Source organism: Tetrao urogallus (assembly GCF_951394365.1).
Source record: "Tetrao urogallus genome assembly, chromosome: 19".
Classification (NCBI taxonomy): Eukaryota; Metazoa; Chordata; class Aves; order Galliformes; family Phasianidae; genus Tetrao; species Tetrao urogallus.
In genome coordinates, this window is record NC_136832.1 from 6,974,235 (window position 1) to 6,987,939 (window position 13,705).

At 50.8% G+C, this 13,705-nt stretch overlaps 1 protein-coding gene across 1 annotated transcript; it reads right to left on the reverse strand.

Moving 5' to 3' along the window:
- Positions 1–7,532: 7,532 nt before the first annotated feature.
- On the reverse strand, positions 7,533–12,674 carry GBGT1 (globoside alpha-1,3-N-acetylgalactosaminyltransferase 1 (FORS blood group); the record flags this gene model as incomplete). The annotated part of the gene is made up of 6 exons (XM_079544525.1): positions 7,533–8,217; positions 8,759–8,893; positions 10,829–10,864; positions 10,951–11,001; positions 11,830–11,892; positions 12,613–12,674. The coding sequence occupies 6 exons, from the start codon at positions 12,672–12,674 to the stop codon at positions 7,533–7,535; spliced, it is 1,032 nt and encodes a 343-aa protein (XP_079400651.1).
- Between the last annotated feature and the right edge of the window lie 1,031 nt (positions 12,675–13,705).

Genomic DNA, 13,705 nt, shown 5'->3' on the forward strand with positions numbered 1-13,705 from the left:
AGGGGAAAGAAAAAAAAAAAAGGTGAAGAAAGCAAATATCCGACATCCTGTGGAGAGCCCCAGGAGAGAAGCATGGGGAGGGCAGGCATTCCCGGGGTGAGCTGGGAGTAAAAAGGGTCAGGACACCATGGAACGTGAAGTGTAAATCCCCAAGGAATGCAGACGGGTGCAGCCTCACTGCTGGTTGGACTCAGCCAGTCCAGAGCACAGCGTGGCTCCAGTGCTGCTTCCCACCAGAGCTGTGCCACCCCCACAGCCCCATCCATCCACTGACCCTTCCAGCACCTACAAAGGCAGAACCCAATAACTCACAGGGAAAACAACAGTGCCATCTGCTGCACAGCTCTGCTCGGTCCTGTGCAGCCTGGCCTGCACACGTGGGCTCACTCAGCTCACAACAGTCACAACTGCCCACAAATGCATCCCTAACCAGCATCGAGTGATGCACGAAGGCAGCAGCAACCATCATCAGACAGGGAAGGCATCCTTGCAGCCATCCCAATAGCCACCAATCGCTGCATGCCTGGGGGCAGCTCTGGTTTGCATGGAAGAGTAACAGACCACAGAATGTCCCTGAGCCCACGCAGTGACAGCAGCATGCAAAGACACAGAGCAAAAGGCAAAGCAAGCCAATAACCCCACTGCCCCACAGCATGCCACGGGTGGAGCTCAACTTCCAGCCTCTACAGGCAAGATAGAACACAAATAGCCCCTAACACCCTCCCAGCCTCAGTGAGCTTGCTGGCACCACCCCCATCTTCCCCCTTAGAGAGAAGTCCCAGATCCCAGCACACAATGCCACGCAACCCTGACCCCGAGATCCTAGGGAACTTCAAGCAGGAGGTGGGGAAGAGCAGAGTCAGCTGCTGCGAGCCCATGTCAGCTCTTCCCAGAGCCAGCAGCTGTGGGCAGCAGGCAGTCAGCCACCCCAGCTCCTGGCGGATTGCAGATTGGTGGCAGGTGAATCAGTTTCTCAGCTTGGAAAGCACGCTAGCATCCTCTGTGAGATATGTGTTGCTATAGCAATGGGAAAGGTATCAGATGCAAAGCCAGCTCCGATGGATAGTGCAGATCACTTTTAAGAGCAACGCAAGATCAGGACCCCTGCTTCTCACAGTCCCACAGCCAGGCACCATACAGGGGATGGCACAGCAAGAGCAGTGTGAGGAGCTGAAAAACACTCCCCAGGATGCCCAGAACAAATAGCCCTGAAAACCCCCTCCTTTGCTCACACCAAAGGCACCTACAAAGCAAACTGACAACAAACTGCACCGAGCGTCCCACACTGGGATCCATTCTGCAGCAGCTGCTGCATCCCCGGCTCATGGTCACACATACAAGCATGAGTGGGAGCTCCAGATGGAGCAGCCCAGCCATGCTGGGGAGGGACTGTGCATCACTCTGCCAGCTGGAAGCCACCTTCTGACCCCACTCACGTGCAAGTTTTGGTTTCAAGGCTGAAACCTTCCCTTCCTCAGAAGCCCTTCTATCCAGGTGTTATGACTCCCCGAGGAACACACCTGCAGCGATTAGATCAGAGACGGGGAGGGGGAACCCTCCTTGTTTACTCAGCTTGTTTGATTTGCAGCACTCGGTTGTTTGTGTGGGTCCTTCTCATAGCAACCAGGGAGAGGAACACGTACAAGGCGCGAAGAATGCCGCTGCGCAGCCACGTTGGCCGGGTGCGGCTGTGGGTGCAGCTGGAAATTCCACTCACCCTGTAGTCACAAAAAATGATGGGGCTGAAGGAATCGCACCCCTGACATGGCCAAGCGTTCACCTCCACCAGCAGGGCCTGCATTGGGAGCCAGGGCGTGCACTCTGTGCCACACACACCCCTGGGATTGGTGACACCGCTGGGTGCCTCAGTTTACCCACATGCAAAATGGAGCTAAGTATACGCAGCGAAGGAAGGCAAACATTGGATGATGCACTCCATAGGAATGCAGTGTTCATTCCGCAGCACAGCTGGGAGGCTGAGCTCTGGACATCGTTTTCTGTACGATTTTACACCTCTGGCTTTCTGGCTCTCCCTCCAGCCCACAGCCACGCAGTCTTGCTTCTGCCCCTTGCTAGTGCCAGGATGCAAACCCAGCACTTTGGCTGCCAATGCCCTTTTCCAAAGGCACACGCCACGCTCCAGCACACACACACACACATGCTGGCACAGCTCCTGCCTCACACGCTCACGTCCACCAGAGCTAATTCAGCTTCTGTTCACAGTGCTGGGGCAAGGCAAACCAGGCCTGGACCAAACAGATACACTTGCTGCAGAAGGCAGCTTTGGGATGCATGTTTTTTTCCAGCCCAAAAATGGCTCCCATCCCACTTTTCCATCGCAGCATCAGCCTTTTCCCTTCTCCATTTCTAGACTCCTAGGAGCTATCACTGCCCACTTCCCTTCCCATCACCCCGTGGGCACCGACCCCATTCCTCTGCAGGGCCAGAGAGCAGGTGAATAAAAAGTAAAAATAAATAAAGGAGAAGTATAAATAAGAAGTGGGGAATAAAAAGTATAAAATCAGAGCAGCATCAGGACCAAAAGAAGATGAGGAACCTTCCATCGGATTTTTTGCCTTTGGTTCACGCTCTCCTGCCTCAAAAGCACCACGGGAGTTGCAAGCACAGAGCTTTTGCCCCTTTAGGCCCGATTTGGCTTCGTTCAGCCTCGCAAACACAGGAGCGGGGACAGGGAGCTCCTGGTGCCACCTGGCTGAGCGCTGCAGCCCCGCACGCAGCCAGGAACGGCCGCAGCACCGCAGCAACCTCCGTACCCGACCCGTGCTGTGCCGCTCTCCTTCTCATTCCTTCATTCCCACTCCTGCCGGCTCCGCTCGTCCCCTCCGCACGCAGAAAACCAAACGCACAGCGTGGGTCCCCGCGAGCCCCGCAGCCGGGGTGCAGAAGGGGGAACCCCTGTCGCTGCGGAGCCGCGGGCACCGGGAAAAGTGACAAAGCCGAAAGAGGAAAGCGCTCAGCTCACCTGGCTGTCGATCATCATCATGCCCCGCTCATAGCCTCCGCGGGCCGCGCTACGAGAGGCGCCGGTCCCGCTGCGGGGCTCCGCGGGGCTCAGCGCCGCTCCGCGCTGCCCGGAGGCCGGGGCCGCTCCGTGCCGGCCATGGGGCCCCGCAGCCCCACCGGGAGCCGCCGGCACCGGCAGCGCGGAGCGCGCAGCGCAGCCAGGAGAGAGGAGCGGAGTGCGGGGCGGGGACGGGCGGGCTGGGAAGGGAGGGCGGGGAACGGCGGCTCCGCCCGGAGAGAGGCGCGGAGCGGGGATGTGCGCGGTACCTGCGTGCCTGCAACTCCCGCACCGCGCGAGGACGCCAACTGCGGGGCTGCACTTCTGCTCCCAGGCTGTGCGCCTGGATGCCCGTCCGCCTGCGCGCGGATCTGCTCCCCTGGTTTTGCACCTGCCTCGGGAGCGGGCGCACAAACAGAGACCTCCGTGGATGCGCATCAGCCCGCCGGGGTGCAGAACCGCTCCCGAGGTGTGCGTCAGCTCCCGTGGGTGTGCAGCAACCCCCCGTGGATGTAGACTTGACCCCAGGCCTGTGCATTCGGGCTGCAGCTCCACGGTTGCACGTTTGTTTCCTGGGTGCGACGGCAGTTGCAGGCATCTGTTCCCATTGCACCCTCATCCCCGTGCCCTGAGCACCTCACGGCCCTTCGGGTTCAGCCCTGGGATGTTTGAGCTGCAAGGGCCGCAGAGGAAAGCGTCTCTCAGGCCTCACGGTGGAGCGAGCGGCGGTTTGCAGGGTTTTGGCAGCACGGTGCTGCTGTGCAAAGCTATAAATAGAAGAGCTGAGGGCAGAGAAACGGGTCATTGCTGGGAGAGATCCCCCGTGCGCCGCTGCCAGGCTGTGCCCTGCACAACACCTCCAACGATGCAAGCAAAGCACTGCACTGTGCGCACAGTATTCAGCCCCCGGCTCTGCTCAGCCCAGCGCCCAGAATGGGGGCATGGAGGAGCCCTAGGAAAAAGCTGCTGGAAGTCTCCATGTACAGCTCCATGGAGCATCAGCTGGTGAGACAGCGGAGGCTGAGAGGAGCGGGGTTGCCCTGGAAACAGTGAGGCTCCAGTGCTCATAGTTTATATTGATGAGGCTGATGACACGTGCTATCGCTGAGTGATGTCAGAAGTGAGAGATATGCCACTCTCCCTGGGCAAGTGAACATGGAGGCGGGATGGAGCCAAGTGATGCTCCTGGCTTGGGGACACTGATCTGGCCACCATGCTGCTGGGAACCACTGCACGCAGCCCCCCCCGGAGCAACCTCACCAGGGTCATGGCAGGAGCTGGTGGCACAGCACAACCTATTGCATCTCATGGCTTTGTGGCTTCACACCAGCAGAACCAGAGGCTCTGGATAAGCAGCACAGCCGTGAAAGGAAAAGGCGCTGCGAGGGCTCTCTCTCTGGCACTAGATGCTGCTACAGAGCAGTCCTTCTAATTATAGCAACACTGTCAGTGCTGAACGGTGGGGAAAATACATATTTCAGAAGGCCTGTAACGATGTAATTTGCTACAGGCAAAACTCACTAGGAAAAAAAATCATTTGGACTCATCTGACTTGCTGTAAATTAGCTGAAGGCTCAGAGTAGGGGGCAAGGCAGGCAGTGGCTGCTGGTTAAAGCTGCCTTTCTATCCGTGTGGCTGTACAGCAGTTCGATTTGAGACAGTGACATTTGGTGGATCTCTGTTTATTCTAAATATAGCCCACGAAAAGTCAAGTCAGTGCAGCAGCGCTCTTACCCACAGAGAAGGAGGGAGCTGGGGGTGGGCAGGCACTGAGGACTCACTGCCCTGATGAGTTTTGCTAGCGGCTGTGGGGATTTAGTGGGAGTGAAGTGCAACCCACTGCTGCAGAGCCCTCTGGTTTCTGCTGTCCCCCAGTGCCTGTCACTGTCACACAGAGAGCAGCTGTTGCTCTCTGCGTGGTTCTCCCCAGGGATCCCTCACTGGGTGGAGAGCTGAAGCAGAGCAGGGGAAGTGTGAGTGAGCAAAAAGGACCCCCAGTGCCCACAGCTGCCCTTTAGGATCAGAACAAATCCTCTCTGGGGAGGAACCTCGCTTTGCATCTATGGGAGGATAAAGGAAAACCCAAAAAGCAAAAAAGGTGCTAATGTGGCTCTGTGCAAATGATTCTTGTCCTTCTCCCACCTGAGATCATTTTCAGTGCTGGAAGTTTCTGTTTCTTGCTCCCCAAAGCAGGTTTTCCTTTGGGATGGTTGCACCATGCCTGTCCTCAGCAGGAACAAGGAGAGAAGGCTGTCAGGTGCGCTCTTAAATTAGATGGACAATGAATGATGGGTCTGTTCCAGTCAAGCAGAAGGAGACAGACAGAACAAGGGACCCTTGGGAAAGCAACAAGCTATGATGTGATGCTTGGTTAAGGACAAGAAACTCTTGAGTCAGAAATACCTTGAAAGCACGATCAGACCCCCAGACAATGTAAATTTGGGTGATAATTTATTTGTATGTGCTGATTCACTTTCTATGCAGTACAGCAAGCATGTTTCCAAGTCTAAATTCCCTTGACATAAGGACATGAGACACAGCATTGTCCCCCTGTGGCAGCCCCCATACGCAGCAGCACCACGCCATGCTTTGCTACTATGTGCCTCAGTTTCCCTGTGAGCATTGGTGAAAAATTAAGAGCAGAAAGTGAGCTCTGTGAAACTCCCCCCAGCCCACGGGTCTCAGGCTGCACAATGCAAAGGTGAAAAGCAAAGCCTGGTTCTGGGGAAGGGGATTAAGGAGGTGATGGCAGAAGTCCAGGCTCTCATCAATTAGTGTGCCACAATGGGGAATGCAGCATCCTCCTGCAGCCAGTCTCCTGCTCCCCAAAGACATGGGTGTCTCTGGGCACTGCTTCCAATCACAGCCCTGGTGAGCAGAACTGTGACATGAATATGAATATCTGCACAGGAATCTGAATAATCTAGCGTGGCAGAAGAAAATCCAACAGCCAGAAAGAGAGCCTGACTTGGAGAAGAATTAAGGCACAGGAGGAGCTGACTATGGCTTTGTGGCTTCTGTATCACTTGATGTTTGTGTTGGGCCTGAATTCTCTTCTAAGAGATGTAGCACAGCTCAGCCCTGTATTATGACATTGATACTGACAGCAGGAGATAAAATTATCTGGCTAACCCCACACAGGAGATCAAACCAGACAGCTCCTTCTGGCTTGCAAAGGGCTCCATATGCCCATATGTAGTTACTGACATAATGAGACCCTAGAGTCAGGTGTGAGCTTTGGACACAATTGTTTTAGAACAAGAAGATGGTCAGTAACAATCCTGGTTTTGATTGGAAATACTGGGATAAAGATATTCCTGGCAAGTGAGGCTGGCACAGACCCACAGTGCCCACTGGCAGCACTCCTCAGGAGCTCACAGGGAAGATGCTCACAGCCAGTGTGCTGTAGCAGGGAGTAAACACACAGACCTCCACCCTGTAACCACAACTGATGAACCATTTTGCAGCTGCTGCTGGTGAGGCACAGCTGTTCCCCTGTGTTTGGACACCCTCCCCACCTGTTTGCCCCATGAGCTCGCAGGCTTGGAAGGCTGCAGTGTGCCTGGGTCAGCTTCTCATCACGTTCATGCAAAGAAAAGGTTAACCCCAGCCTACCTCCAGCTCCCAGCTGAACATACAGATCCAAGAGAGCATTTCATTATGGAGTGAAGCCACCCTGTCTGTAGGAAATGCTCCAACTCTGGCTGTCAGCTCCAACAGCTTCTGGCCCATTTGTTTTACAACGCTCAGAAAATTTGGAGAGGGCTGAAGCAGAGAGTAAGCACGTGGACCTCTCACACCATGGAAAAGATTATATGAGCCCCAGAGACGTGTGAGCTGGCAAGAAGGTGAAGAGCAAGTCTGTGACTGGAACAAACCCACAACGCTCTCTGGGTTTGAACTGTGCCAGTTCAGTCTGAACTTGGGTGCCCAAAACAGCTTGGAAGTGGAAGGTAAGTGCTGTGTGAAATGGCACTGCTGGTCTGTCGGGAATTCCTGCATCTCACTGCTGAGAAGAGCTCTGTGACTGCTGCACACTAATAGGGATAACCTGCACTGGGGGCAAGCTGATCCTTACCAAGTGTCTGAACTACAGTATGTGAAAATTAATAATAATAATAATTTTTTTAAAAGCAGGGTGATTGAAGTATTTTTTAAGTGGAAAGGTCTTTTTCCATAGGGATGCCAAAGTTTTGATCCTGCCTAAGTTTCTGCAAAGCTTCAGGAAAATATGCAAACAACAGCATTTGCAGCCTTGCTGTGAGGACAGCCTTCTACTTGACAGCACACCCTTTGTATACCTGCTGCTATGCTTCCGCTCTCAGAGCTACACTTGTATTTACAATGATTAGGAACCTAGAAACCTTTCCACTCTCACTTCCACTTTGGCTGCTGCTTCTGAAATGCTTTAAGGCTCTCATTCTCCAGAGAAACTACCCACAGTGGGACACCTTCTCTGGGAGCTAACATTCAGCAGGTTGGAGGACATCTCTCTGCGAGGATCAGGAGGTCAATTTCTTACCTCCTGGTAGTTCTTATCTACTGTGGAAAAGCGTATGAGGTAAATTTCAGGGGGCTTTGGCTTCCTGTCATCCCATATATATTCTGGAGAGAGCACCTTGGAGGGTTTATGGGAGAGAAAGTGCCTGTTGAGATGGCTTTCTTCCTGCCAGGCTGCCATGATCCCGTTGGCTTTGTCTGCCAGGATGGTCATGTGGCAAGTCTTGGTGAACTCGTAGACCTTCTTGACCAGCCCTCCAAACACAGCTCCTCCATAGTAGAAGTCCCCTTCTCCCTCAGGGATGTAGGCTGCTGAGGAGCTCCTCCTCTCATATGGGAACTGGCTTCGAGGGACATTGAAATAACCAGGGTGTATGGCTGCTACAATGTCACCGAGGGTCTCAGCCCCCCAGGCATTGTGGAACACCATGTCAATATCCAGACAGAAGAGGTAGTCCACCTCCTGATGGCTCCTCTCTGCTATGTGTAGGTTGATAGTCTCCATCCTGCGCATGGAGATCTCTTGCCAGCTGGGGTATTTCTTGACGTGCACAACATCAAATCTTCGGCCAGGTTGCAGCTGGACGCTGGGGATCATCTCGGGGTTGTCAGTGAAGATGTAATAGTTCACTCGATAGCCTTTCATGAAGTGCATCTCTGCTGACTCCAGGAAGCGGCCCACAAACCTCGTGTATCTGTACAGACAAACATGGGGCTGCATGGTGGATCACGGAGGGTACTTCAGTGAATGAAGTCTAGGGAGTGTTACTAGGTACTGCTGCAGGGATGCACGTGTTATATATAGAGCGAAGAGGGGTAGAGGACAACAAACAAAGCCATCGTCCCCACTTTGGCCAACCCAACCACCTCTCTACATCTCTAATTTCTGCAGATATTTTGAGTGCCGAGGTTACTTTACAGGCTCGTATGATTATGAACACAGCATATAGGTCAGGTTGAATGGGTTCAAGGTTCAGGGCTAAGTTGGATGGGGCCCTGGGCAGCCTGGTCTAGTATTAAATGTAGAGGTTTGAGGCCCTGCCTGTGGCAGGGGGGTTGGAGCTTCGTGATCCCTGAGGTTCTTCTGACCCAAACCATTCTAAGGAGGCATTCTACATAGACATAAAAAATTGCTGCAGATCGGAACAGGCTTCAGCTCTGCTGAGGACAAGAAGAGCCCAAAGTACCTTTCCACAAGCAGCCAAGAACTGCATTCCCCCCAGATGGTTCACTTACTTTCCAATGGCAAAGGCTGTCACCCCTATGGTGAGATTCAATGGCATGTAGACACTGTCCAGGATCTCAGGGCTGAAGGTGCCTTCCCAAATGATGGGGGCCAACCATGGTGTGACTGTTAGCACATCCTGACGCCTGAAAAAAGGGGAATGTTAACAAAACATGACCTTTGGTTTCAAGCCAATGGGGAAGAAACACTGGAGAGTACATCAGCACTGACTTCTTATGGATAGTATGGTGTTTAGATCTCTTTCCCTATGCTCTTAATGTCATACAGCATGGAATTTCAGTTCCTGGGGTGAAATTCAGCACTGTCTATGGAATTAGTAAAAATAAATAAATAAATAAATAAATAAATAAATAAATAAATGTAGTGATGACACACCAAAATCTCATTTAAGCCTACAGGACTTATCTGCTGAGGGGAGTTTAATGACCTCAGGACTCAGAATGGGAAGCTATGCACATTTGTTATCACTCTGGTGCACATGGCTACAAGTGGATTAAAATGCAAGTACTAATATATAAATCATTACAGAACTATGCTCCATGGCTGTGGAATTATTAAAACACAGCTTGTGGCATGACAGTTGTTTTTCCCCACTATTTATATATAGCTTTAACATATTCAGAAAGAATTTAAGATTCTTTGTATGAACTGGCATTCAAATATGTAACAGCTACAGAAAATCCTTGATCTTCTGAGTGGGGGAAGTGGAACTATTGAATATACACACAGCAGAGCCGGATTGTAGCCAGTGACTGTTACACAATGCTATTTCCAGCCTTCTTCCTTCATTTCAGGGCTTCTTACCCACCTCTTTGATTTTTTTTAAGCAGGATGTTATTTACAACATCAGCCTTCCCCTCGCCTGTTCACATTCCCCTGGGCCACAATCTGTGTCACTCTGCTAACGAAGTTGGTGATGGCCACATGGTGAAGGGTCACATTTTGAGGCCAGAGCAGTCTCCCACCTGTCATGCTCCCGAGGCAATGGCAGCTAAAGAGACACCAAACTCTCTCCTGTAGTAACAGACACGATGAAGGTGTGCACCCAGACACCTCCTATTAGGAAGCAGTGCACTCAAAGCTATGCTGCTCTCTCCTCCCTTACTCCAAAACACATTGGCTGATTGTGCACATTAATTTATTCCAGTTTGGAGGCATGAAACATTGAGCCACAGCACAGCTTATAACAACAGCCAGGTAAAGCCTCCCTACAGGGTGTGCTTATTAACAACAGCTGACGAAGCAGAGGTGCTGGAGATAAGAGTCAGGCCATGGGAGCTGGCCCAAAGGAGACCACTGACAAACACAAGCTGACAGGAGCACGTCTTGCTGCTGCTGCCCAAAACCCTCCCTGTCTGTTCAAGCTCACTGCTCTGACTGCTTCCCAGACAGACTCGTCTGCAGGAGTGCCTGTAATTTGTTCCAGGGTAAGATCCAGCAGGTTGGCTGAAAGTGTTGCTGGAGGTGATACGAGGCACCTGCTTGGTTTTGTCCTGAAATGGATTCAGAGCTCACTCACAGCTGGTTAAAGCTACAGTGCAGTTCCAGAAGTTATAGTAGTCAGAAAACAGTCAGATTTGTTTCTCACCTCAGAGTCCCTGGCAGCAATACGTAGATGGGCTGACTGTGCTGATGTATTAATTAGGAAAATACAGTTGGTATAGAAGCAAGTATGCAGTGACTGAGATCAATCTTAGAGCATCATGGGCAGCTGTAGGCATACCCACACAGCTGGGCTCCTCATGGGACAAGTGAGGAGGGCTCCAGAACTATTAAAGTTGGGGGAAACTTCTAAGATCACTCAGTCCAACCACCCACAGACCATCAGCACTGCCCACCAAGCTGTGTCCCCAAGTGTCACACCTCCCCCATCCTTCAAACATCTCTGGGGACATAAATACACCGTTCTCCTGGGCAGCCTGTGCCAGTGCCTGACTGCTCTGAGAACAATCTCTTCCCAATAGCAGATCTTTGTCCGAGAGCCACAAAGCACCCAAACCAAACCCAGCAGCTCTGTAACATGCAGGATCAAGAAACAAATAGTAAACGAAAAATCTTACTTTGGAGCCAGCACTCTTGGTTGCTGATAAAATAATCTGTAAAAAGGAAGAAATATCCAATGAGTAATACACAAAATAGGCTCATAAGGAGGAACAAGGGGAAATAAAAAGCTATTACTTACTGTGGGAAAAGCTGGACTGGCTTTTCTTCCAAATACAGGAGTTCCTTGGAGCTGCATAACGGGAGAATGAAGGTTCTGTGACGTTTTTATTTTAACAGGACACAGGTTTAACTTCAGGACCTGCTGGTTTACAGACACTCGTCCCAGTTTTCACTCCAGTTGCTGTGCACAGATATAAACAATTGGGCATTGCCTGTGCACATCTTAATGGGCTGCCAGGCAAATTACAGCCAAGCACAGAAGAAAACAGGGATGGGGAGAGGATGGCAGCCCTCTGAGTCTGTGATTTTATCAGTGCAGTGGTCAAAAACCAGCGAAGCACGCAGTTGTTGGGGCTGCCAGTTCTGGTCACATACGTGTTCATTCCCTGCACGTTTGTTCCTGTTCCCCAGGAGGGCTGAGCTACTTGAAATACACCACACTCAGATCAGCAGTCAGGGAAATTAGTAACCTATGAGACAATGTTTTTAACCACTCTGTTTGAACTCCTTGTGTGACCCTTCATCTCACCCCTCTGACTTACACCGCTCCATCCAGCAACCTGGGATGCACACATCCTAAAGTGCAGTGAGATCATGTGTATACAGGTGTATGCGTGTGATCACACCCTGATAACGAACCCAACTCTGTGATGATACAACAAATGAGACCTCAAGACCTTTGTTCATGCTGTACAAACGCAGGGCTGGTCAGGAGAGGAAGCAGACTGAACAGACAGGGCTGTATCACCATCATTTTATTTGAGAAACACTAATCATAGACTCGTTATTGCATAAAATAAAAGAGAGCAGTTGTTAACAACCAGGTGTACTGTCAGCAAAATTCAGGTCTTGTAGCAGTGATCTATGATACTTATTACATACAAAATGGGAGACTTACAAGATTCTAGGGCAGGGAAGGTAATATGGGAGGTAGTGCACTTTCCAATTCCCAACTGCAACCCTGTAAGCAATAGCAAAGAAGTATTTTAAGACAGGCAGCACTGAAAAATATATTCCTGGTGCTTCCCAAGATGTTCTCAGAATCTGGCATAAGTTGTGATAAGTAATTAACTGCTCAACTTCTTTACTCATTAGTGTAGTATACACTGCGTTCAGCTTTTAACAGCATACAGCGCTGCTAAGGTATAAACAGGAAGCTCGGGTTAAAAGGAGTCTGGAAGCACTGAGCTTGAAACATCAGGATTCAATATTGTTTACATCAAGTGATCTACAAAACTGAGCTCTGCGTGTTTTCAAAATAGATGCACAAATAGACACGAGCGGGGCAACATTCAAAACTGAGAAGCGTGCAGCCACAGCAGTGTGCCACAGTGATGAGTTCTGAAGCAGAGATGCTGGGCAAGCCACACGTAAATCACAGAACAGAGTTTGCACGGTTTTCTTTCTCCCTTCAGCTTTGATCGCAGCTGTGTGCGTGGGCAATGCAGAGCAAGGAGGGACCATTTAAGTTGCTGAGCAATGGGCACAGGCAGGGCTGGGTGGGGAAGAGCCGCCCCGTTAAGGTGTGGGTGGGAGAAGGGATTGGTGATTTTTGCTAATTTTCACCTGAAGAGGAACTTCCTGAAAAATACACTTGCCTGTGCCAACCTGCTGTCACGCTTCCGGCTGCAGCCAGGGAACTCACATTTAAACATTAACCAACTTGTCAGCAAATGCTTACCAGATCAATGCGGTTACAGCAGACAGGCAGACTAAAGATCCCAACGCTTTTCTGGAAATCATTAGAGGAATTTCTGATGCGAGCTGAGAGCAGCAGGCTTGGTGCCAGGAGCTGTGGGAATGGCTCTGCTGCCAACAGAGATGACAGCATTCACGAGCAGAGCAATGCGTAACATCCGTGTCAGGCGGAGCATTCTCTTCTGTTATGGGCGGCAGCAGCAGAGAACAGCACACCCTGAGGGCTGTGCTGGGAGTGACACGGGCACAAGTGTTGGCATGGTGTCACACTCATGGTTTGTGTGCCGTGGGCATGGCTGCACCTCCAAGAGATGGGCACATTGACATTGGATGGGCCACGGCTGGCTGGGAGGAGTAAGGATGTAACAGGCAGCAAGCTGACTGGGCTCATCACCAGGGCTTTAAACTGGATCGGACAGGGGAATCAAGATCCATGACAACAACCAGCAATGTGTCAGCAATTCCACAGCATGCAGTACAGAACAACCCTGTATTCAATAAAAACTTCCTTTTAGCCTTCATAAAGTGATGATCACTACAAGGAAAACATTGTTCTTAAGAGGGTTGGACTCGATCCCCAGAGGACCTTTCTAACTGCTGGGATGCTGTGATTTAATTCTTCTTAGAACGGAATGGGCTGATGCCATGATTTCATGGTTTTTCATCAGTATTCCAAATCACGTAGAGGTTGTTCAGTGGTGAAGTTATTGCCTGCTACGCACGAGGCCTGGATTTGCATCCCAGGCCTTGTGCCAGGATTGTCACAGTTTGGCCTGGTTTCCATGACTGCAGGGCAAAGGGACCCACAGAAAAATCAGTTTACCAAATATAGTAGCTATATACCAAATATAGTAGCTAATATAACTAATATATTTAGTAAACAAAGTTTTAGATTTTCCTTTAGCTCACTGTCACGGTTATCCTCATCTTGGGAAAACATTCCTTCACCCCTTTATTGAAGAAGCCAGGCCAAACTACAACAGCTGAAAAGGCACATATGAACTAATTACATCCCCCAATCACTCCAGTAAAGATGCAGCATGGGAATTTTATTTCTTTTTAATGTTAAAGAGGAT